At 45.4% G+C, this 24,739-nt stretch overlaps 1 protein-coding gene across 3 annotated transcripts in view; it reads right to left on the bottom strand.

Annotated features, from left to right (window-relative positions):
- Positions 1-1,652: 1,652 nt before the first annotated feature.
- Marc1 (mitochondrial amidoxime reducing component 1) overlaps positions 1,653-24,739 on the bottom strand; it is a 49,627-nt gene continuing 26,540 nt past the window's right edge. The window contains exons 5-7 of one of the 3 annotated variants that reach the window (XM_008823770.3): positions 13,698-13,759; positions 13,548-13,619; positions 1,653-1,851 (exon numbers count right to left, since the gene is read on the bottom strand). In XM_008823770.3, coding sequence (XP_008821992.1) covers positions 1,725-1,851; positions 13,548-13,619; positions 13,698-13,759 — 261 coding nt within the window. In that variant the 3' untranslated portion in view covers positions 1,653-1,724. Of the gene's footprint in view, positions 1,852-8,288; positions 8,368-13,547; positions 13,620-13,697; positions 13,760-24,739 lie in introns of those variants that run through there. The other 2 variants (XM_029559009.1, XM_029559010.1) reach the window with 2 other exon arrangements.

Genomic DNA, 24,739 nt, shown 5'->3' on the forward strand with positions numbered 1-24,739 from the left:
CTTTGAAGGTTTGCAGTGGTCTGTGTGAAACTACAGAATCATTTTTCTTCCCCCTTTACAAAGCATTTTCACCCTGAATATCAGGAGTATCTGGTCATACTTTGGGGGCACCTGCAAGGATCAAAGAGGTCTCTGGAACCCACAGCCTTATTCCCAAGAGCTTTAAAAAATTTACCCCTCGGGTCTGGAGAGATGGCCCATTGGTTAAGAACATTTCCTGTTCCTACAGAAAGCCCAGGTTTTGTTCGTAGCATTCACCTTAAGCTGCTCACAACCCTGTGTAACTCTGGTTTCAGGGTGAGCCAGCACCCTTTTCTACTCTCTTCTGGCCTCCACCAGCACCCACACACAGATACATACACATACATATAATTTAAAAATAAATTTTTTTGGTCTTTTTGAAACAGGGTCTCCCTGTAGCCCCAGCTGGCCTAGAACTCATTATGTAGACCAGGCTAGCCTTGAACTCACAGAGATCCACCTGCCTCTGCCTCCCAAGTGCTGGGACTACAGACATGTGCCACCACACCGGCTAAAATAATTTTTAAAAAAGGGGGGGGGGGCTGGAGAGATGGCTCAGTGGCTAAGAGTACTGACTGCTCTTGTAGATGATCTGGGTTTGGTTCCCAGCACTCACATGACTGCTAACAACTGTCCTTAACTCCAGTTCCTGATGCCTTTTTCTGACCTCTGCAGGCATTGCATGACACAGATGCACTTACATACATGTAGGCAAAACACTCATATACATAAAATAAAAAAGTAAATAAAAAAATTTTTAAAGAAAAGAAAATCACCTTACTAAAGGAGAGAAACACAGGGAACCTGGGGCTCCTTCACTTCCTCCAGACTGAAATTCTTCTAGTACAGAAAACTAAATTTAGTCCTAAGATTATTTTTCAAGTTTTCGCAGGGTTGGGGGCTTTGCTGAGCTGTCACTCACCGCCACTAGATGGCACCATCTCCTCCCAGGCTCATTTTATATTGCTCATATTAAGAGAAGCAACAATTTGCTGGGCAAGGCCAAATTTCATATTAGCCACCCAGCCAGAGGTCTTTCCGTCTCTGGTGACACAGTTCACCCCGCATGCTTGAAAGGTTCTGAACCCTGCGAAGGATGTGTTGACACTGCTTCATGGGAAAACAAAAATGATCTTATTTTCAGTCAGCCCAGACCCTGTCTTTTCTACCTTGCCGTTTCAGAGGCGTTGCATGTCTGAAAGGATCCTTCAAACCTTCACAGACACTGTCCTGGGAAGCAATGTGCCAGATCATTCAGCTTGATCTGGGAGACAATTTCATTTCCATCGCATGCATCATGTGCAAGCTAATGAAACATTCCAGAACATTCCTCTGGCCCGCACATCCTGACTTCTTTTTCCTTTCTCTTTCCCAAAAGACTGGTAGAGAGATGCTAGACATTTGTGCTCCTGGTAAGTAAATGAAAAAGTAGGAGAAAGAATTATTTCATAATCATATACAGGGCATATCGAGAAGCCTGCGATCGTTTAAGAGACTTAACATAGTCTACTAAACTCTCCAAGACTGTATGTCTTTGCTTTGGGCACCAGAGCTGGGAAGCCATGACACAGAAGGAAACTGGGAAGAGGAAAAACTTGGAAAACACCTTTCCAAAGAAAACACTGAAACACTGTGTTTCAAGTAATGTCACTTTTAAAGACCTTTTAAAGAGGCATCCAGTACTCCAGAGCATACAGATCCCACTACTGACTCAGAAGGTACACAGGGTCTCCCACTTTGATGGTCCCTGGGTTTTCCAGAGCAAAATACTGCCCAAAGAGGGGTAACTTTCCATAGAACTTTTGTTCCGAAGGGTCACACAGGCGGTAACTGCAACAGGGGAGAAAAGACGATGATGAGTTACAGTGAACAGGTCCAGTGCAGATACCCACCCTCCCCAACCCGGGCTGTGTCTAGGCTGAACCTATGTCTACCCCTCAGCCTAGAGCAGCAATCCCTGCAGGTCTAACAGAGAAGGCCAAAGAGCATCAGGTCAGGGCAAAGCACAGGGATGTAGCCCAAAACTCCATCCCCCATGTCTTTCCCATATATTAATATTTCCTTTTCCAGAATTAAGAAATTTGATACTGGGGGCTGGAGATATGGCTCAGCAGTTAAGAGCACTGGCTGTTAAGACACAGCAGTTAAGAGGACCAGGGCTCAGTTCCCAGCACCCACATGGCAGCTAACAACAGTCCTTAATTCCAGTTCTAGGGAATCCAGTGCCCTTTTCTGGCCTCTGATGGCATTGCACCCACAGGTGCACTTATGCTTACAAGCAAAACACCTGTATACATAATAAGAAGTCCAAAAAAAGAGAAAAAAATTAGATACCCCATATGCTTAGACATGTCTATCACCTTCCCTTCCCTCCCAACTCCTCTATGTGTGTCTGAAGTCCTGGCCAAACCCTCAGGCTTCCTTCCCATCTCTCTCCTCTCAGCCCTGGCTGCTTGAGGGTCTTCTTAGCAACATCCTTTAACTGCTTGATTTTTCTCGTTGCCGCTGTTACAGTCTTGATACTGGCATGCTCAGACTACATTAGAAGTTAAATGCGGGCCAAAAAGATGACCCAGCAGGTAAACGGGCTTGCCACTAAGCCTGACCACCTGAATTCCATCCCCAGAATCCACATGACAGGCGAGAACTGACTCTCCCAAGTTGTTCTCTGACCTCCACATGCACACTGTTGCACATGCATGCATGAGCACGCACGCACGCGCGCACACACACACACACACACGCACACTAAATAAAAATGTAATAGAAGTTAAACAACTTCTTAACCAATCTCTCTTCATTTGTCCCATGTCAATTTATTGTAGACACGGTACTCTATGACAGTCTTGATTTTACTCTGATCTTATCATTCCTAGACCGTGAAACTTTCCATGACTCCCAGGGCCTAAAGAGTAGCATTCCTTGGGACTGGAGAGATGGCTCAGCAATTAAGAGCACTGACTGCTCTTGCAGAGGACCCAGGTTCTGTTCCCAGCACCCACATGGCAACTAATAACCATCCTTAACTCCTGTTCCAGTGGATCTGATGCCATCTTCTGACCTCCTCAGGCATTGCACAACACAGGTGCATTTACATACATGCAGGCAATACAGTAATACATGTAAAATAAAATAGATAAAATCTTTTTTTTAAAAAAGGAGAAGCATTCCAGCTCTTCTACCTGGTGTGCAAAACCCTCTACCTGGTTTCAGTCAGCTTTCTCAAACTTTCATCCCTGATCTTTTAAAAAAAGTTTTTAATTTTTTTATGTATATGAGTGTTTTGCCTGCATATATGTAAGTATACCCATGTTGTACAATCCACATGCATACAGTGCCTGTAGAGACCAGAAGAGGCCATCAGATCCTCTGGACCAGGAGTACTAAATGGTTATTAGCCACCACATGGGTGCTGGGAATCGAACCCGGGTCCTCCGCAATAGCAGCCAGTGCTCTTAACTGGCGAGCCATCTCTCCATCCCTTGCCCCTGCGCTTACCTATTCCCATGTACACTCTGCTGGGTTCCCCAGTGTGCTTCACCTGGCTTTGAATTTCCCTGACTTGGTGATTCCCATGGCTGTCCCTCCTCCCTTCCTGGTGCAGCAGAATTCCACCTTTTCCTCCAAGCCCAACTCAACAGCCACATGCCCCAGGGAAGAAGCCCCCAGTCCCACAAGCCAGCAGCCATTTCCTGCCCTCGATTTCTCTTCCCTCCCATGTCTTGTCCTAAAGAGTTGGGTCACATATCTGTCTGTTCTATAAGATGGGGTGACCCTGGAGAAGTGTGTACAGCTCTTGTCCTGCTCATTCCCAGTGCTGGGCCTTGCAGGATGCCTGTGACTCACAAGTGCATGTCCAATGGATACGACTATTAGTGAGACTCTTAAAGACAGCATGAGCTAGATGTGGTAGTATGCACATCTAATTTCAGCACTCAGGAGGCTGAGGCAGGAGGACAGCAAGTTCCAGGTCACACTGGGCTACATACCAAGGTTTTGGGGAGGTGGCTGTGAACATAGATATCTTTGTCAGGCAGAAGCCCACAGAGAATGAGCATGGTGAGATGGGTAGGTAATGTGTGGCAGGACCCTGCCCACAGTGACCTCTACACCAGGAGAGTTAGCTTTAGTTTCTCACATAAGCTAATCCCAATTATTCATCACTTTTATATTTAAGGCATCAATATCGAAAGCACTGACTTAATTCTACTTTGCCTTTAAAAAAATATGTTGCAGGGCTGGAGAGATGGTTCAGTGGTTAAGAACACTGGCTGTTCTTGCAGAAGACCTGGGTTCAAATCCCAGAACCCACATGGCAGCTAACAACTGTCCATAACTCCAGTTCCAGGGTATCCAACAGTCTCTTCTGTCTGCAGGCATTGCACGACACGGGTGCATTTACCTACATGCAGGCAATATATGCATACACATAAAAAATAATAAATAAATAAATCCATTGCAAGAGCTTGGTTCTAATTTTACTCTTCAAAGCAGAAATGGTTAGTGAAAACAGAGGACACAGAGGAGAATGTGTTAGGTGTAGCTCAGGCTAGCGTCTGTCTACCCAACATATCCTGTGAGCGTGTGCCACCATAACTGGCAGAGAGCTAAAGTTTCTGCTATGGGAGTGGATTTGAGACAGGGTCTCATGTAGTCCAGGTGGCTCAGGAGCTGGATGAGGCTGGGATGACCTTGAACTCCTGACCCCCTGCTGGGATGGCAGGCTTGAATGCCACTGCCCTAGTTTAGGAGGTACTGGGGAATCAAACATACATCCTTTGGTATGCTAGGCTAGCACTCTACCTACTGAACTATAGCCTCAGCATGTATTATGTACATGTATGAAATTGTCAAAGAATAAATTAATGTTAACAATAAAGAGCAGGGAGCTGTGTCTGCCTGCATGGCCTTCAAACACTGTGGATACCAGCGCATCAGCCCTGCCTCCCGCTATAGCCTCAAGTCCTGCTACAGTGCCTGGCACAATGCAACCCGTTATGAACATGGATGAAAGGAAGCATGGATGGGTGGATGCAGAGAGCTGCTGATCTGGGCTATGTCACCATGCCTAGAGTGTCCCCTCACCCCATAGCCTGTAATGGCCTTGGACCTACAATACAGACATCTCTTTTCATCTCCCTCTCCCTTGGTCAGCAGGCAATGGCAGGGACATTTGGGGAGTGTTTTGGTCAGTGTGTCCTTCAAGATCAGAGGCCAGCAGCACTTCCACGGCTTGGCATATCGTGGTCCCAGGTTCTGTAGTGCGGGGTCTGCTTATCCCGTATACCTGTGTATGTAGCAAGCACTTTCCACGTTACCTCGATGCCTACCTACCCCAGGCCTGTGTGGGAGTGCGAGCCATCCTTGTTCTGCAGGTGAGTCTCAGAGGCGCCACCAGTGTGCCCGAGATCCTAGATCTAAGAACTAGTCTGGAGCTGAAGCCCTGTTCTGGCCGACACTAGAATGCCTGCCTGGGGTGCAGTCAGGCCTTGTATTCGCTCTTTCTATCCAAGCTTCCTCCCCAGGCCTGGCAAGAATGAAGAGATCCAACAAATCACTCATCGGCCCTAAGCCTGTACCATTCCTGGGCTTCACCCTCCCTCCACCGCTGCATCCACTCGCTGCCCCACTAGGCAACTGATGGAGCTCCCAAGGGCAGCCGCCCCTCCCTTCCCAGGCTCCTTAGGCTGCTAGTGGTACAGAGTGGCTGGTTTGCAAAAGCGCAAGTTTAGGTCACTAGCCTGCATGTGGCAGTCCATTCTGCTGTAGGGTAATAGAGAAGGGAAGGGCTTTGGGAGTGGAGACTTGGTCCTGGCTAGCTCGGCCTTCCAGGGCGTCTCAGGCCCCAGCGGCAGCTCTCTACATCCTACACCCCTCTGCGGCTAAGGCGGGGCCGGGGGTCTGGGGGGGGAAAATGAAGTCAACAGCGGCCTCTGGTGGACATAAAGGGGTATTGCAAGATGTCTACGTCAAGCCTTACTCAGCACTAAAAACGGAACTGACTAGTTAAATGGTCCTTCTCTGACTTTATCTTTGTATATACACAACTTCTGTTCGCATTAATAAACTAAGTTTTGAGATGGAACCTCACTCTGTAGCCCAAGCTGACCTGGAACTCACTATGTAGCCCAGGCTGGTCTCAAAATTGTGGCAATCCTCCTGCCTCAGCCTCCAGAGTGCTGAGACTATAGACGTCAGCCACCATACCTGGCAGTAAATTATATTTACAATATTTTATTTATTATTTTTATTTTATGTGTGTGAATGCTTTGCCTGCGTGTATGTAAGTCCAACATGTGCATGCAATGCCTGCGGAGGCCAGAAGAGGATAGCAGATCCCCTGGAACTGAAGTTACAGATAGTTGTTAGCTGCCATGTGGATGCTGAGAATCAAACCTAGGTCCTCTGGAAGAACAGCAAGTATTCTTAACTGCTGAGCCATCTCTCCAGCCCCAGTAAATTAAAAGAAACTTTTTCCACGCATTTTATTTAAAAGAATATAAAACACACAATTACCTGAAAAGCAGGCAACCTTATGATTTGTTATTTAGCTTAAACAGAGGTCTCCAAGGGCTGAGCATGTAGCTCAGAGGTACAGCACTTGCCTAACATGCTTGAGGTTCTGGCTTCCATGCCCAGCACAGAAAGGAAAAAATAAAAGCCTCCCTTCCTTCCTCCAACCAGAAGTCTCCATCTTTACATAACAGAGTATGAATGGAAACTTCTTGTCACCTGAGAAGTGAGGACCATTCATGAGTTACACTGTCTGGTTTACTCATGACAGTGACTAGGCCAGGACTCCAGACAAGGGTCTCTGGTCAGGCCCCATGTGGAGATCACAGAGAATGGGCAGCCCCAGGCAAGGGCGTTTCTGAGGTCTCACTACCTATCTCTGTGGCCAAGTTCAGAGTCAGGGCAGCATTGTGACAGCTCCTGGAGAAGTGACACATGGGTGCTGCCACCACCTCCACATCTCACTCCCCACCCCACCCCCACTGATTCAGTTGGTTAGGTCTCCTTGACAGCAGCCTGAGGAATGGAAGGTGTCATCTGGTTTCTCCTGTTTCAAAAAGTGTCAGATGTTCAAACCTGGCTGGTCAAGGACTATAGTGTGCACTGGCCTGTGGACAGTCTCTGATCACCTACTGTAGATCATGTGCATTGCCTTATTTCAATTACCAGATGAGGTGTGAATTTAGCTGTTATACATAAATAAACTGAGGTTTCAGAACTGAAGTATGCAGAGGACGTAGCAGAGTACTTGCTTAGCATGCACAAGGCCCTGGGTTCCACCCCTGCACTGCCAATGATGACGATGATGATGATAATAACAACAACAACAATAATAATAATAATAATGGGGGCTGGAGAGACGGCTCAGTGGTTAAGAACACTGGCTGTTCTTGCAGAAGACCCAGGTTCAAATCCCACCACCCACATGGCAGCTAACAACTGTCTGTAATCCCAGTTCCAGGGGATCCGACAGCCTCTTCTGACCTCCATGGGCATTGCATGACACGGGTGCACTTACATACATTCAGGCAATATACAAATACATATAAAATAAAAATAATAAATAAAATGTTTAAAATAATAATAACAATAATAATGATGATGATGATGATGTAGGACTGGGGCCAATAAGAGACCTCAGTGGGTAAAGGTGCTGGCCGCCAGATTAAAGACCTGAGGTCAATCCCCAGAACCCACAAGGTGGAAGGGGAGAACAGACTCTACAGAGTTGGGAAAGTTGACCTCTACAAGAGTGCTATCGCACATGGCCAGAGACAGAGACAGAGAGAGAGAGAGAGAGACAGAAAGAGACAGAGAGAGACAGAGAGAGACAGAGAGAGAGACAGAGAAATAGAGAGACAAAGAATGAATAAATATAAAAAGTTTTTAATTTTTTTTTAAATATGGGCTGGAGAGATGGTTAAGAGCACTGACTGCTCTTGTAGAGGACCCAGGTTCAAGTCTCAGCACCCACATGGTAGCTAACAACTGTCCATAACCCCAGGCCGGGGGGATCCAAAGCCTTCTTCTGACCTCCGAGGATATGGAACGACACTGGTGCACTTACACACATGTAGGCAATACACTCATACACATAAAATAAAAATAAAATTTTTTTAATTTTAAAAATGTAAAATAAGTAGGTGAGAGAGCCAGCTAGAGTCTGCTGTCTCCTCAGACACAGTTCCCTACCCCGCCCCCCATCCTCCTGCCTTTAGCTCAGCACAGCACAGTCCAGTGCAAATAGCTGGTGGTACCTGTTGTGACTGTCAAAGTTCTCCCATCTCCTGCAACATTTCTGAGCATCCTTGCAGTAAACATGCTGTGTTCTCTCTGTTAGGAGCAAGACATTGCAGAAACAGGGCCCCTTCATACATTGTGGATTGGTATGTATGCATTTACCTTTAAGTAAGAAAGGAACAAGCCCATCCACCTACTTTCCCATGAGCAGACTGGCATCCCCTGGCTTAACCTCGCCATGCAATACTGGAGTATTTCTCTCCCTCACCTTGCTCTGCCCAGCTGAGCTCTGGCCATATAGTAGCAGACAAGGCCAGGCAGGTGGGCTGAGACGTCTGCCTCCCTGCTCAGCACATTCAGTTCAGAACAGCGCCAGTCCCTGGACACCAGCCACACACAGAGACTCGGGCCGTGTGGCCAGAGGCTGGTGTTGATGCTGCTGTGTGCTCCTCTCCCCTGATTTATGCCATGTGGTGGGGCCTTTCCCTGCACGATTTATGACCACCTGTCCCGAGAAGGGCATAAATCACTGGGCCATGGCACTTTAAATCTCAGGGAGAGATAGGAGAAGACACCTAGGCTGGCTGTACTGTCTCCTCCGGGTATTAGGAGCAATTAGGGCAGGACGGCTGGGCTGTACGAAGCCTGCAGAAGATCAGAGGGTGGGGATGGGCTCCTGTGATTCCCCCCTTCCTGCCTTCGCTCTGCGTTTGGGGTCCATCCATTACTCTCCTTCTATAAACACAGCCTCCCGAGGAAGGGGCGCTGACGATGGAAAGAACCAGCCCCCACACTCCGAGTGCTTTGAGGACGCCATTTCTGCAAGGCAAGCCTTCCAAATCCAGAAGGAAAGGAAGTCTGACGCCAATCACTGCAGGACGGGCAGCGATCAAGACATAGAAGAAAGGAGGACAACCAGAGTCCCAGGTCACCTGTTCTGCCCTCACACAGATTGGAGTTATAGGGCTGCAGGATTCAAAGCTACTCGGGAAGCTGAGGCAGGAGAATCACAAGTTCAAGGCTTACCTGGGCTACAGAGTTCAAGGCCAGCCTGGGTCTCAGTGAGACCCTGTCTCAAAACAAAAAACCTCGGTCTTGGAGCTGGAGAGGTGGTTCAGTGGTTGGGTTCCCAGCTTCCACATAGCAGCTTACAACCACCTCCAGTTCCAGGGAATCCAATGCCCTCTTCTGGCCACCTTGGGCAACGCATGCGCATGGTGCACTTGCAGCAGACAAAAACACTCATAAAATACAAATTTTTTAAAATTTAAGTAAAAGTGGCTGGAGACAGTTCAATGGTAGACAAGTTTGCCTAGGATGCACAAAGCTCTGGATTCCATCTCCAGCACCCCAAAGAAAGAACAGCCAGGGTCTGGATGAAGTGTGCTTGCTGTTGGGCACACCTCAATGGCCTGGTCTCTGGACCCCAGGCCAGGGCTCTTTCTACTGTCCACCTTGCCCCTCTCCTTTCTCTAGCATCTTTGTTGCCATAGAAACAAGAAGACTGGATTCTGGATTGTTCTGATACGAGTGAAGGCAAACAAGCACTAGACTGTCACTGTTTCTGCCCCCAAGCCTGTCCCTCTCCTGGTGTTCTGCCTTACATGGTGACACTGGCCCCGGTGTCTCACAGGAGCACCTCCCCCCAGCTCTCTGGGGATCCTTCTAAGACCTCCAGTGGACACATGAAACTGTGGGTCATATGAAAGCCTTGAAAAGCTGGCTTTTTTCTGTACACACACGCCTACAATAAAGTTTAGTTCACACGAGAGATTAACGAGAGATTAACAACAATATTGAATGATACAAACAACTTATCACTATTAAATTTGTTTTAAAAATTATGAATTTGAATAGGGAAGGAGGTATAAAGATGATTAAGATATTCTGTATGAAATACACAAAAATTCAATACAAATTTTTTTTCTAATTATGAATTGGGTCAGCAAGATGGCTCAATGGGTAAAAGCACTTGCTATCAAATCTGATGTTCTGAGTTCAATCCCCAGGACCCCCAGGACAGAAAAGAAAACCAGCTTTCACAAGTTGACCTCCACACACATGCACATGTAAAAATAAATGTAATAAAAATTATAAAAATAAAGAATAATTTAAAAATAAGTTGTGAATTTGTTTTTGGAATTACCCTTTAATGTTTTCAAACCATAGCTGACCATAGAAAATAAAAACACACACAAGGGGGACTGCTGTATTATGAAAATTCTTAGGCAGATAAAAGCTTACAGTGGACATGAGCAACTGCTTCAATTCTACACTTGGCATTTTACTGTCTCTCTTTCTCTCTCTCTCTCTCTCTCTCTCTCTCTCTCTCTCTCTCTCCTCTCTCCCCCTTCCTCCCTCCCTCTCAATTTTTACATACACATTACATTTAATATTTTACTGTGTATTTCTGCCCTCTTTTCTCTCTCTCCCTCTTACGCACACACACGCACACACAGCAATCCTTTGGGGTTTTTCTACTTGTTTTCATGTTTTACATTTTAAAATGTGTTAGGCAGTTTTAGACCCTATGACAAAATTCCTGTGATGATCAACTTACAAAACAGAAAAGGTTTATTTTGGCTGATTGTTCTTATTCATGTGCATAGACACATATATGGTCATACAAACTCAAATAAAAAGAAAAAAATAAATTCTACATGTTATTTTAAAATTAATCTCATCTCAACCCCCTTTATACAGTTATTTTGGCAATACTGAGGATTGAACCCAGAGTCTTATGCATGCTAAGCAAGTATTCTAAAATCAAGTTACATCCCAGGCTTTTTTATGCCATTTTAAATTATTCTCTCCAATTTTGTTTTTTGCTTAAAATTTTTCTTCTGAAATTTTGAAGTAAACATAAAAATAGAGTAACGCCGAGGGCACCCAAATGATTACCGTATAGATTATATTTCTCTAGACTCTGACGCACTTTTTCAAATATTAATGCATTTGTTTTTTGTTAAAATTTAACAGACCCAGGCATTGAGCCACTTTATCCACTATATGCACTATAAGAAACATCTCTGCAATACACTGACATTTCTCTTTTAAAATTTTTATTACGTTTATTTATATGTGTATGTGTGCGTGTGTATGCCTGTGTTCTAGTTTGCTTTTAATTGCTGTGACAAAACACTCTGACCCATAACTACTTGGGGAGGAAAGGCTTATCTCCCAGGTCACAGTTCATCACTGAGAGAGCCCAAGGTTGGAACTCAGGGCAGGAACCTGGAAGCGGGAGCTGGAGCACAGGCCATGGAGGAATGCTGCTTACTGGCTTGCTCCTCTGACCCATGCTCAGCCTGCTTTCTTATACAATACAGGAACCACCTGCCGGGGTGGCACCGCCCACAGTGGGTTGGGCCCTCACACATCACTCAAAAATCAAGAAAATGCCCCACAGACAGGGCCACAGGCCAGTCCAATGGAGGCATTTCCCCAATTGAGGCTCCCGCTACCCAGGTGTGTCAAGTTGACAACTAAAGCTATCCAGCACAGCCTGCATGCATGCCACATCGGTCATGTGACGGCCAGAGGCCAACTGGCCAAAGTTGGTTCTCTCCTTTCTCTATGTGGGTCCCAGGGACTGAGTTCAGCTCAGCAAGATCAGTGGTACCTTCAGCAGCTGAGCCACCAGCCTACCATTTCCTACATTGTGGCATTACCATGCCAACATTACAGTTATACCTGAATAAACAGCCCGACTCTTAACTTGAGTTGTAAGAGTGGGTTTACACTCAGAGGGCACATGTTCCCACAGGTGTCTCTTGGAACAGTGCTGCTGAGGCAGGCCCCACCCATAATTTTATTCAAAGCCATTCCTCCAGCTTCATTTGGGGAACTGTAAGCTTGGATCCACCCTTTTCAGACAATGTTGCCCTTTTATTCCTAGGCTTAAAACATCTCTCTCTTTCTCTCTCTCTCTCTCTCTCTCTCTCTCTCTCTCTCTCTCTCTCTCTCTCACACACACACACACACACACACACACACACACACACACGGTCAAGCATTCTTTTCAATCTTCAATGTTTTCAATGAAAACATGAATAGGAATACACTTTCTTCTGAGGCTTTGATTTGCTAATTCAAGCACATTGACTGTCTAGAGCAAAGTGTGGTTCCAAGCAATCAAGGTCAGGTCCCCATGTCACAAGAGCACATGGCTCAATGAGTTTGTTTGTCATAGCTTTTTGGTTTGTTAAAGAAAGTTCCAGAAAGAACTTCTGCATCTTGGACTGATCTTCCTACAAGGCTCATCAACTGACTAGCACTCCGGAGACTGTGGAGAGTCTGGAATGTTACAGATCCAGAGCCTATTCACAAATCATCTGGGGACATCTTTAACCCCATAAATAGCCACACCTTGCCTACCTCTGTTTCTGAATTAACACCCTTATGACTAATAAAATATACTAACTTGGCAGACCACCAGGTCTCACCAATCAAAAAGCTAACAATGTCATCAGATAGCATCTGAGACCTATAGTAGAAACCTGCCCCCCCCCTTTGCTGTGACCTGCCTACTGAATGTATCCAATATATTTGAAAGGTGTCTTGATTTATGACTTTTCTTTTTTTTTTTTTCCTGTTACTATAAAAATGCAATGTAACTGTTACCATGCCAGAACTGAAATTTGGTGTAACCTGAATCTGTGTTCCTGGGCCATGGTCACTCATATTTGGCTCCAGAATAAACTATCTCTTGCCCCCTTTGAGGTGAGAGTTATGCTTTTGCATCCACAGGTTGCAAGGTTAATTAAAAGTCATTAGATCAGCTAGGCCAGCCTGGTCTACATAGCAAATTCCAAGCCAGCCGGGGCTATAGGAAAACCCTATCTCAAAAAAAAAAAAAAAAAAAAAAAACCATTAGTCTCAGTTCTGCCCTGTCCATTTTGTAAGAATCATTCCTACACTGCATAAGCACAATATCATCAGGACACCTAGCAAATTGGTATTATCTAATACTTAGTCCATAATTACATCTGCCAAGCTATCTAAGCAATTTTTAAGTGGCTTATTTGTATCACAAATTCCAAATAAAAAATAATTTGTGCAAGCAGAAATTCTGGTACCCAAACCCAAATATTTCCCAACTACCTAACAGCCAGGACTCCCCAAAGCTCTACTACTGTGTGTGTATATGTGTGTGTGTGTGTGTGTGTGTGTGTGTGTGGTATTTTCACTATTCCTCCATACAAATAAGTGTTAAACATGGCTCCTATCCCAGACCCCTAGACCCCAGGGAGAGACCCATCCACCAGCTCTACCTTCTCAGTGTGTCCAAAGGTTCCTTCCTATTCATGACACCAGTGTCCGGGTCCACCGTGGTTAAAATGCACCTGGATACACACAGAGCATCACAGGAGGAACAAGGCACAGTGGCCGTGCGCCCCCATAGGGACAGGAAAGAGCCTCACCTGGAGCAAGCCATCACTCTTTTCAGTTCCACATCCCCAATGAGAAGCTCATTCCAGGAGTCCTAGAAGGGAAAGCACAAATTCCCATGAGCACCTGGGGCCCATACCTGTGCAAGTACTTCCCACAACATCATTCCATCAAAGGTGATTGGTCGTCTTTACCTCCCACAGCACACCTTTGGGCTCCCTTTCTGACTGTGCAAAGTCAGCCCCCTCTCCTCACAGAAACTTACCTTCCCAGGAGGCCTCCCTGACTGAGCCCACTCTGCTCCAAGCTGGGGGAGTAAGAGGGAACGGGGAGGGGGCAAATCTTTTGTGCATGCAGATTAAGAACCTTAAATCAGCTGGGCATGGGGGCTCACACCTGTAATCTCAGCACTCAGGAGGCTGGAGCAGGAGGATCACAAGTTTGAAGCCAGCCTGAGCTATATGGTGAGGCAATGTCTGAAAAAAACAAAGAGGACTGGGGATGTAGTTCAGTTGGCTGAGGCCCTAGGTTGGATCCCCAGCACTATATAACTGGGCCTCATGTCAAATGCCTTTAAGCCTTGGCACTTGGAAAGTGGAGGCAGGAGGATCAGAAGTTCAAGGCCAGCCTCAGCTACATAGCAAACGTGAGATCAGCCTGGGATACATGAGACCCTGTCTCCTAAAACAAACCCTAAGTCACTGTATAGCCTAGTGGCCTTATTTCCCATCCACCACCCTAGAGCACCTGAAGGGCTCCCAGCTCCAACAGAGGTGGTCCCTCAGGCACTGGCCTGTGGGTGTGGCCAGTAGAACCTGCTCCTCCAGGCCAATCAAGACAGTGGACTGAGCCCCTCAAATTAGTGGGAAACAGAGCATACATATATAAAAAAACAAAGACTGACTAATGAATATTCTTTTAAAAATAGTTCTAGGCTCAGATGATAAAGGCACTTGCCAACAAGCCTAATGACCCGAGTTCCATCCTCGGGACCTACATGATGGAAGGAGAGAACTGACTTCCAGAAGTTGTTCTCTGATCTACACACATCTGATCTACACACACACACACACACACACACACACACACACACACACACACACACGAGCGCATGTGTGCACGCAAATGTAAATAAATACATGTAATAAAAATTTAAAAATAAATACAATTAAAACTTCCGTGGGGTAAGTGAGGGTAACTGGGAGGCTAAAAGCAACCAAAGTATGCTAAACATGTGTCTAAATGCCACAGTGAAACCCATTATGTTGTAAAATTAATATACCCTAACATAAAGTGCTATCGGAAATCCAGAAAACTTGAAAAATAAAGCATTCCCACGTAACGTGTCCTGTGTTAGTTTAGCTGCAGACAATAACCATAGGAGTTTGGAGGAGCAAACAGGACAGACCCAGAGGCCAGTGTGGCCTGAGTCTGGTATATCTTGTGTTACAGGGCCTGTTTGCAGTTTGTAGAGCAGCAGCAGGCTGTGTCTGCTCAGAATAAGACAGAGGACAGAAGAGGGACGGAACCTGTCAGTTTGCTGTCATTGTCAACTTGACACACCTGGGAAGAACTAACCTCCACTGAGGAATTGCCCTCCAGGGTCTGGCCTGTGGGTGTGTAGGCGGGCATTTTCTGGATTGCTAATTGTTGCAAGAGAGCCCAGCCCACTGTGGGTGGCACCATCCCTAGGCAAGTGGGCCTCCGCCTTATGAAAACGGTGGCTGACCGTAAGTAAGCAGGTTCTTCTGTGGTCTCTGCTTCAAGCCTCCAGGTTCCTGCCTTTAGCTCCCGCCTCGGCTTTCCATCATGATGGACTCCCACCTGTAAGCCAGATAAACCCACTCCTCTCCCAGGTTGCTTTCGGTCAGCAGTCACCATTTCATCAAACGGAGAACCAAAGTAAAACAGGACCCCCAGCCAGGGAAAGAGAAAGTTAAAAGGTGTGGAGGAGTCGGGATGTGGCTCTGTGAGGAGCGCATGTTTAGCTCTGGCTTCCGTCCCCAGCACCAAAAAGAAAGTTACTAACTGAACAATCTGAAGGACAGGCAGGATACAGGTGGCAGGCCTCTCCTCCTTACCCCAGGGAAGGGTCTGGGCTGGTGAATGCTGGAGGCAAGTATCTGCAGTTAAAGAACTGCCCTTCAGTCTAGAGCTGAGCGCAGAGTTCCACATTCAGAATTCTAATTCCAATAATGAACATTATTCACGGTGTGTATGGCATGGTTTTTGTTCGGCTTGGCTTTGTTTTGTTTTAAACTGTAACGAAAGTCCATTCACAGACTTTCCCTACAGTCTCTAAAACTGAGCACTGAGTCCAGCAACCACAGACTGCGCTATGAGCATCTCTCCGCCAGGAGGCACTGTGGTCACAAAACGTAGACGGGAGAAATGAGTCTGGTTAGGAAATTCACTGTGAGTTAAGAGTTTTTCAAGAGTCCCTCCTAGGTGAAATAAAAGCTATTTGAAATGAGTCATAGTGAATCAAAATTAGAAATTCCTTGGTTGGCAAAGGGGTGGAAGAGAAGTTAACCACTCTAGTGAACTCACACGAGGCCTGGAGCTGTGTGGAACCCTGGATGGGCCCATGAGAGTCTTCCACCTGGAAACATAGCTGGTGATAGAAACCAAATGAGTCAGACCCAGAGCCCGTTGTGGCTTGTCTGACTGGCTATTATGTTACAGGTTCTGTTTACAGCTATAGAGCTTTTTGTTTGGTTTTTGGTTTTTTGGGTTTTTTTGTTGTTGTTGTTTGGTCTTTTTGAGACAGGGCTTCCCTGTAGCCCCAGCTGGCCTGGAACTCACTATGTAGACCAGGCTGGCCTCAAACTCACAGAGTTCTGCCTGCCTCTGCCTCCTGAGTGCTGGGATTAAAGGCCTGCACTACCACGCCTGGCTTGTTTTGTTTTTAAGACAGGGTCTCGCTGTGCAGCCCTGGCAGGCTTGAGAAGTTTGTAGAGCTTTTATTGGAAATAAAGACAGAAATGGGCTTGAACTTGAATGATGAAGAGGGGGCATAGACTTTTTTTTCCCCAAATTACTTATGTGGATGATTTTATTATTTGTGTGTGTGTGTGTGTGTGTGTGTGTGTGTGTGTGTGATGGGGCAGGGGTTTGCATGTGCCGTGGCATACATGTGGAGGTTTGAGGGTTACATGGGTTCTGGGGATTGAACTCAGGTCAACAGGCTCGTGCAGCAAACACCTTTACCTGTTGAGCCAGATTACAGGCCTCATATGGACCTTTTGAGAAACGGAGAGCTAACTGAAGGGTTTTGAGTAAGGCAATCACACTGAAGAGTACAAGAGCTATCATGGGTGCCCCAGGAGCCTATTTAATACCTCTCTAGAGTCCAGGACGGAATACTCAGAGGTCCACACATGATGGCTTAATAAGGTCGGACCTAGCTGGTGGCCAAGAACAGAGAATCAAGAGGCAACTGCAGGCAGCTGGGACTGGAAGGGACAGGGCAGAGGGCAGGGGCAGAGGCAAGTTTTGAGCCTCAAGCCTTGTTGAATGAAAGAGGTTCCCAGGGCACAACTTTAGAAAGTGAAGAGGATTCTGGGTGGGGGAGGGTCCTGGGGGCAGCTCTTTGTTGCATCTTCTTTGTCAACAGAACCCAGCTCTCTAGAGGGAAGCCAGGGTTGAATGTACCTAAGGTGGTGACGTTGCCAGAGATGGTGTGATCATTGAGGAAGGGGATCAAGGGTAGAACGCTTTAATGCCCATGGTCTGAGTGAGGAATAGAAAGACAGACTGCACAGAATCAAGGTCAGGAAGACTCCTAGATGCAGTATGCATAGGTCCAAATAAGAGGGCAGGATGGCCACAGATCTGTCTGTGGTGGGGTGGAACGGGGATGGTGTGGCCTCCCAGTGGTGGCCTTGGGTAGTGAAGGCCAGGTGCTGGGCTTGAAGGGGACATAGAAAGAAAGCTGGCAGTGACCGGCAGGGCAAGATTCTAGACCACATATGGCTCTACACTCCAGAAGCTTCCATGTGGCTCTTCAACCCTCCTTCTGACTGATCATGCTAGCCTGCTCTCCCTTACTGCACCCCAACTCCCACCTGCTCTAATCCTTACCCAGACTCCTACCAGAGACTATCACTCTCTGACCTGAAATCCTTCTTGGACCCATAAAACCTGGCACAGCACCTCTGCCTTGAACCTTCAGGGCCTGCATATGTTCCCTGTCCCTCAGCTCTACCTCCTCCTCCTCCTCCTGGCCATCCCAGTCCTGCATGCATCTAACAATTAGAGGGCACTTGTAGCATGCCAAGCCTGAGATCAACAGTCTCTTCTCCTCAGGGAGCTGGCAGGAGAAAGACCATAAACACACAAGTCACATGCCAAAGAGACAGGGCATTCAGTCAAAGTAGAGTCCACAGTAGTTAACGGACAACTCACTGAAGGGGCAGAAAAGTCCTCAGGAGGAGAATGAAGGAAGAAAGCCACTGCAAATACATGATGAAGGATGTGTTTGGCAGAGGAAACAACAAGGGCAAAGGTCCTGGGGTAGGAAGGAGGCCAATGTGACTGGAGCCGAAGGAGAAGGAAGTAGAGACTGACCAGTAGTGAGGCCCTGAGACCAGCAAAGGTTAAGATTATGTGGGGTCTTGAAAACCATTATATCTTCATCTTTTACTTGAGAGAGGGAGAGCCATGATACGGTAAGCATAGTAATATGCACCACAAATCTGCAAGATGACTTTGACCTCTGTTGAATAGACCACATACAGAGGTAGGACTGGGTCTAGTGTAGAGGCAGGGAAAATGCAAGAGGCTTTAGCAAGGAACCATAGGAAAAAGGGAGCTGTCCTGGACCAGGTAGGGGTGGAGAAAGGCAAAGAGAGCACAGCCACCAAGACTGGTCAGTCATATAAAGGTCACGGTAGGAGAGAGTGCTTCCAAGTTTGGCTCCTGAGCACCAGGCTGTCAGAACAGCCATACACAGCGATGGGCAGACCACACGGTGGAGATTCGACTCTTGATTTGGGACATCCTGAAGCTGGATGGGACTCCCAAGAGGAGATTCAGCAGACAGCGTTAGGGTTCTGCTATGGGATGTGAGCGAGGGGGTCCGCGGTATGAAGAAGATTTCAAAAGAAACACACCAAATGGGAAAGGGCCCAAGACTGCTCTAGCGTTGGGTAGAAGACTTCTGCCCCGTGGGTGTCAGTGACATCCCAGGTGTGCTGGGTCACACCTACTACCACTTTGTCTTTGAGCTAGACTGGACTGGATGCGAAATGCACTTAAATTACAAGGCTACTGTCCCCTCTATACAAAGTTCAGCATGCGCTGTACCACATGGCCCAAATGCCTAAAGCACAGGAAGAGGGCAGCAGCAGCCAGCACGGAGAGAACAGAGGAGGAGAGGGAGAAGGAGGAGGAAGGAGAAGCCAGGAGAAAAGCAAGAGGAGGCGAGAACGGGATGGAGAAACTAGCTGTAGGAGCAGAAGCAGTTCAAGGAGAAGCAGAGAGTCACTGAGAACTCAGCAGAGCACTCAGAAAGGGGCCCGGCAGCCACTTCCAGTCACAGGACAGGCGGTGCCCAGTGAGGCTGTGCTGGATCCTAATCTCCTCCACTCCCTTCACTACATTCCAGGGCTGGGAGAACCAGCTCTTCATAAATCCCTCTTTCCCCCTGAGGCCTCATCCTTATAATGAACTTTCTGTTTTCCTTACTTTCCTGTGTATTCTTTTTAAATCTTTAACACGCAGAAACTACAGGTACAGGACACTCACATGCCCTTTACTTTGATTCATCAGTTACTAATATTTTTCCATATTTCCTTTCTCGTTTTTCCTGATGTTTGATGCCCTTCTGCCTCCTAACATGTATAATACATTTCCTTAGACATTTTCTTACACGACCTCAGTACAGGTATCAAATTATTTAATATAGAATTGCACAGACATGTCCGTTCTTCTAGCAGCATTGTTCACAGGAGCCAAAAGGTAGAAACCACCCAACTGTCCATTAAGACATGAATGCAGTCATGCATGGTAGCCCACACCTGTCCCAGCTACGCAGAGGCAGATAAGGACTAAATTCAAGCTAACCTGGGCTACATAACAAGACCCTGTCTCAAATTTTCTAAAGAAATTTTTGTTTTTCTAGGTGCTGGGGACTGAACCCAAGGCCTTGAACTTGCTAGACAAGCATTCTACCACTGAACTAAATGTCCAACCCCTGAAGAAAAATTTTATAAGGCTGGGAATCAATGACTGAGTGCTTGCCTAAGCATGTGCAAGATGCTGGTTTCAATACCCAGCATACCCCCTAAAAGATCGATGCTTAAACAAAAAATGGTGCATACGTACAATGGACTATTCAGGCATGAAATTAAATTCAGATATATGCTATAACACATATACATGTTGAAAATATCATGCTAGGTGAATTAAGCCAGGCACAAAAGAACAAATATAGCACTATACATTTCCATCTATTTAGGTTACTTAGGATGGGCAAAATTCTTAAAAAGAAAGAATAGTGACAAATAATTAAGTGGTAAGAGGAGAGGAGAATGTTTAATAGATACTGAGTTTCTATTTGGAAAGATACACATTTCCTGGAGATGGATTATAATGATGGTTTCACAGCACTGTAAATGTGTTCACTGCCACTAACCTATACCCCTAAAAATAGTTAAGATAGTACATTGTGCCCTAGGTGTATTTTACCACATTTTAAAAGTTCTTGCTAAAATCCTGTGAATTGTCCCAATAATGTCTTTCACACCACTTTCTCCTGCAATCTGGGACCCATACCAGGCTCATGCACTCCTCAAATTGCATTTCACTATTGTGTGTCCCTAGCAGTGTTCCCAACTCATTCCTGTTTGCCTGGACTTTCTTCATGTCAGCACTCAAAGTCTTGTATCCTGGGTAACCACTCAGTCCAAGCAAACAGAGACAACTAGTCACCCTTCTTCTCAGTCTCTTTCTACCCATAATAATTCTCTATCTTTCATTATTTAAAAATATTTTATTTATTATTTTTATTTTATTGAGTGTATTGCCTGCATGTGTATACGTATACCCATGTCGTGTAATGTCCACAGAGGTCAGAAGAAGGTGTCAGATTCCCTGGAACTGGAGTTACAGATGGTTGTTAGCCACCATATGGGTGCTGGGAATTGAACCTGAGTCCTCCACAAGAGCAGCCAGTGCTCTTAACTGCTGAGCCATCTCTCCAGCCCTCATTATTTTTTAAAAGCAATCAAGTCAGAAGAGGTGTGGTAGTTCACGGTTATAATTCTAGCATTTAGGAGGCTAAGGCAGCAGAATTGCTGAGAGTTTGAGGCCAGCCTGGGCTATATAGTGAGCTCCAGATTAGCCTGGATTATAGCATGAGATCCTGTCTCAAAAAAAGAAAGAAGAAAAAACTCAGTCAGTTCGGCAATCAGAGGCACAGATGTCCACCCCTGCATTGGCAATGTGAATTCTGACCATGGTCAAGGTGGGGGCAGGATTCATAGTCGTGTGCTTCCTACCTCCCTCCCTTTCGATGCTTGCTTATAGTAAACTTCCCTTGTGTTATATGTATTCCTTGTAACCATCATGAAAGAGCCCAAGATGAAGGTTAACATTTTATAGGAAGCATCTGATATTACCCTTACACTTGACCAAAGAAAGCATTTAAGTCCTTTTCCCCTTATCAACACAGTGTAATAAACCATTTTATTCCTCACTGTTTCTCTCCTTGGTTTTAAGTATTTGAGATGAGAGAATTTTCAAACTACAATTATCTCTTTTTTCAATTTCAAAAATCACATTTATTTATTGTACATGAGGCTTGGTGGCAAGCCCCTTTACCCACTGAGCCATCTCATCACCTTTTTTTTAAAAAAAAATCTTTTTGGGGGACATTGATACAGGGTCTCCCTGTAGTCCCAGCTTACCTGGAACTTGATAAATAGGCCAGGTTAACCTTGATTTTGCAGAGATTCGCCTGCCTCTGCCTCATGAGTGCTGGGATTAAAGGCATTCTCTATCATGCCTGACTCTAAAAGAGAACTTTTAAAATTACAAATGCAAGCATTTCTATGGAACCCTTCTTTAAAAAAAAAAAAGCATCACATTGTTCTTGAACAAGGTACATCTTTCTGGTTGAATTCAAGGTCTTGACACTTGTACTCACAGTAAAGATTGCTTGGGAAAGGCACACCATGTCTGTGGGGTTGAGACCTTTATACTTTTATATGGACAACTCCCACTGCCATCAAGTTTGTTGGATGCTTAGTAACTAGTGAATTGTCTACATTCACCAGGTCATTAGGGGTGGAGCTTAGTGGGAAATAGGTAAGAGATGGCAAAGGTCTTTGGCTATCTGATGGACAGAGTCCAGCAGATATTGGGCACACTGTGCCCAGGTATTAACCACAGATTTTATTACTGGATAGCATCTACTTATTTCTGTGCCTACTACTCATTTGTCTGCCTAGAATGAAGGCAGTTCCACAAAGTCAGGTAACTTTGTCTTGTTCTGAGACACTGGCTCCTATTCCACAGCATGCCCTCAACTCTGGTTTGCAGAGAGAATGACTAAGAGAGCTTGGTCATCAATGTCATTCACATAACAAATGCCACTGGCTTGTTTACTTAACATGATTAAACAGGAAATTTATTTTGCCACACATACAAAGTTAAAGATATAGCCAGTAGACATGGGTTAGTCCTAGATTGCTGCAGAATCTCTGTTGACAGAAATTCTGTTATTCCTCATCCCAAGGACCAGTGGAAGATCAGTCACTTTCAAAGACCCTTGATTCAAATCTTGTTTAAATTTGTAACGTTTCTGGGTTTCTTTGGGGGGGGGTGGGCTTTTTTGTTTGTTTGTTTATTTTTAAGACAGGGTCTCCATGAAGCCCCAGCTGGCTTAGACCAGGCTGGCCACAATCTCACAGAGATCCACCTGCTTCTGTCTCCATAGTGCTGGGATCAAAGGTGTGTGCCCCTGCACCTAGTCACATTTGTACTGTTTTTAGAGGAGATTGAAGGGCTGAAGAGAAATAGCCCCTTTAGTTTAAACTTTCCTGCCATGTTTTTCTTCCCTGGCTCTCACTGTTACTGCTCATGGAGAATTTAAGAGTGGAGCCTCAAGCTCTAAAGTTACCCAGGTGATCATGTGATTTCTCACATGGAAAGGCAGGGTGGTAAAAAAGCACTAGTTGGCATTTCCTGCCATACTCCTAGTCGACCATCCTTAGATGAGGGCTCAGTGCAGCGGTGATGGGAAGCTAAAGACAGCCCCCTTGGAGAACATGGCATTTGCTGCACCCCTGTTCTCAGTCAAGACCTCCTTCCTCAGAGGAGAGTCTATCCCTGCCAGTGATGATGTGGAAAGAACATAAATAAAATAGGAGTAGCTCACACCTAGGATCCAAGCATTTAAGAGGCTTAAGCAGGAATATTGAGGGGTTAAGACCAGCCTGGGCTACATAGAGAAACTTTGTTTCCAAAACAAAACAGAATGGCGGCTCAGGAACACTTTGTGAGTTCTTGCTAACAGGAGAGTAAGAGTGTCATTAATCATCTACCCAGGGGAAACTTTTTGCGTTTGTGTGCACAGCCTTGTGACTTGCAGAAACATGCGCAGGCTCTACTAGGCAGAGTAGGAAATCATTATGGATCAAAGCTATTTCACTTTGCCTTTCAAATTACTTAGTTTGCTTTTTTAAATATGTGAACATCTTGCACAAGGTGAAACAATGACACAAATTTAGACACACTATGCCCTTTATCAATACATCCTGACCTACAGAAATCCCCACCCCAACACTGACTCTCCTCTGAGGTTCAGAGAAAAAGAGAGGCAAATTATTTATTATTTTTATGTGTATGATTATATTGCCTGCATGTATGTAAGTGTACCTTTGTGTGCAATGCCCATGTAGATCAGAAGAGGACATTGGATTCCACTGGAACGGGAATTACAGACAGTTGTTAGCTACCATGTGGGTGCTGGGAACCAAACCCAAGTCCTCTGCAAGAGCAGCTGGTACTCTTAACTCCTGAGCATCTCTCCAGTCCCAAGGGATGCAAATTAATAGGAAATTTCTAAAGCTTATATGAGGCCTGGCATATAGTGAATGCTCAAATTAAAAAAGTTCTATTGAATTTAACATCTATGCCAATGGGTTAGTACCAGCTGTGGAAATAATAGCAAAAGAGATTTTGTAAAAGGCAGAGGGGATAAATGCTATCATTCACAAATTTTCTACCATCTATGCAAATTTAGATGCAGATGAAAATATAATACACAATCATTGACATCTAGCATGTACCATCTTAAAGTACTTTTACTCATTTCACTGTAGCTATAGCTGCATTGAGAATCACGTCTGGCTCCAGTGTATCCCATGGTAGAGCTCTGGCCTAGCTTACAGGAAACATTTGATTCTGATGCCCATCATCACACACACACACACACACACACACACACCCCACAAACATCACGCACACATATATGCACACACACATACATAAACACACATTCAGAGAGAAAGACAGAGGGAGAGAGAGAGAGAGAGAGGTGCACTACCCCTGAACTGCAACTCCAGCTCAGCAGAAGACTCTTTGAGACACCTTTCATTTATCTCATTTTCTTTTTTCGTGTTGCTCAGAGTTGAACTTGTGGCTCGCACGTGCTAGGCAAGTGCACTACCCCTGAACTGCAACTCCAGCTCAGCAGAAGACTCTTTGAGACACAGATTTGGTACTGTGCTAATAAACTGCCATCCTCCCTTATGTTTTTTCTTCTTGTCCAATTCATTACATTTCTGTTTCTTTCCCATACCGCTTCCTTTTGTTAAGTTACAGAAACAAGATGATGTTTTTATTTTTATTTGATTATTGCTGTTTTTAAACTTCAACACGTATTTTTCAGGATTCTAACAAGTGGAGAAAGTGTGCTCTTGTTGGAAGACAGCAAGCTTAATTTCATCAACGCTAAGACAATATTTTTATAACTATATTTTGGTAACTATTCATTTTAGTTAGAATGTCACTACTGTGTTTAGTTTAATTGCATGCTTTGATTGTGGGTTGCAATAAAAATGCTGGG

The sequence above is a fragment of the Nannospalax galili genome, unplaced genomic scaffold (assembly GCF_000622305.1).
Source record: "Nannospalax galili isolate Female #2095 unplaced genomic scaffold, S.galili_v1.0 scaffold368, whole genome shotgun sequence".
NCBI classification, from domain to species: domain Eukaryota; kingdom Metazoa; phylum Chordata; class Mammalia; order Rodentia; family Spalacidae; genus Nannospalax; species Nannospalax galili.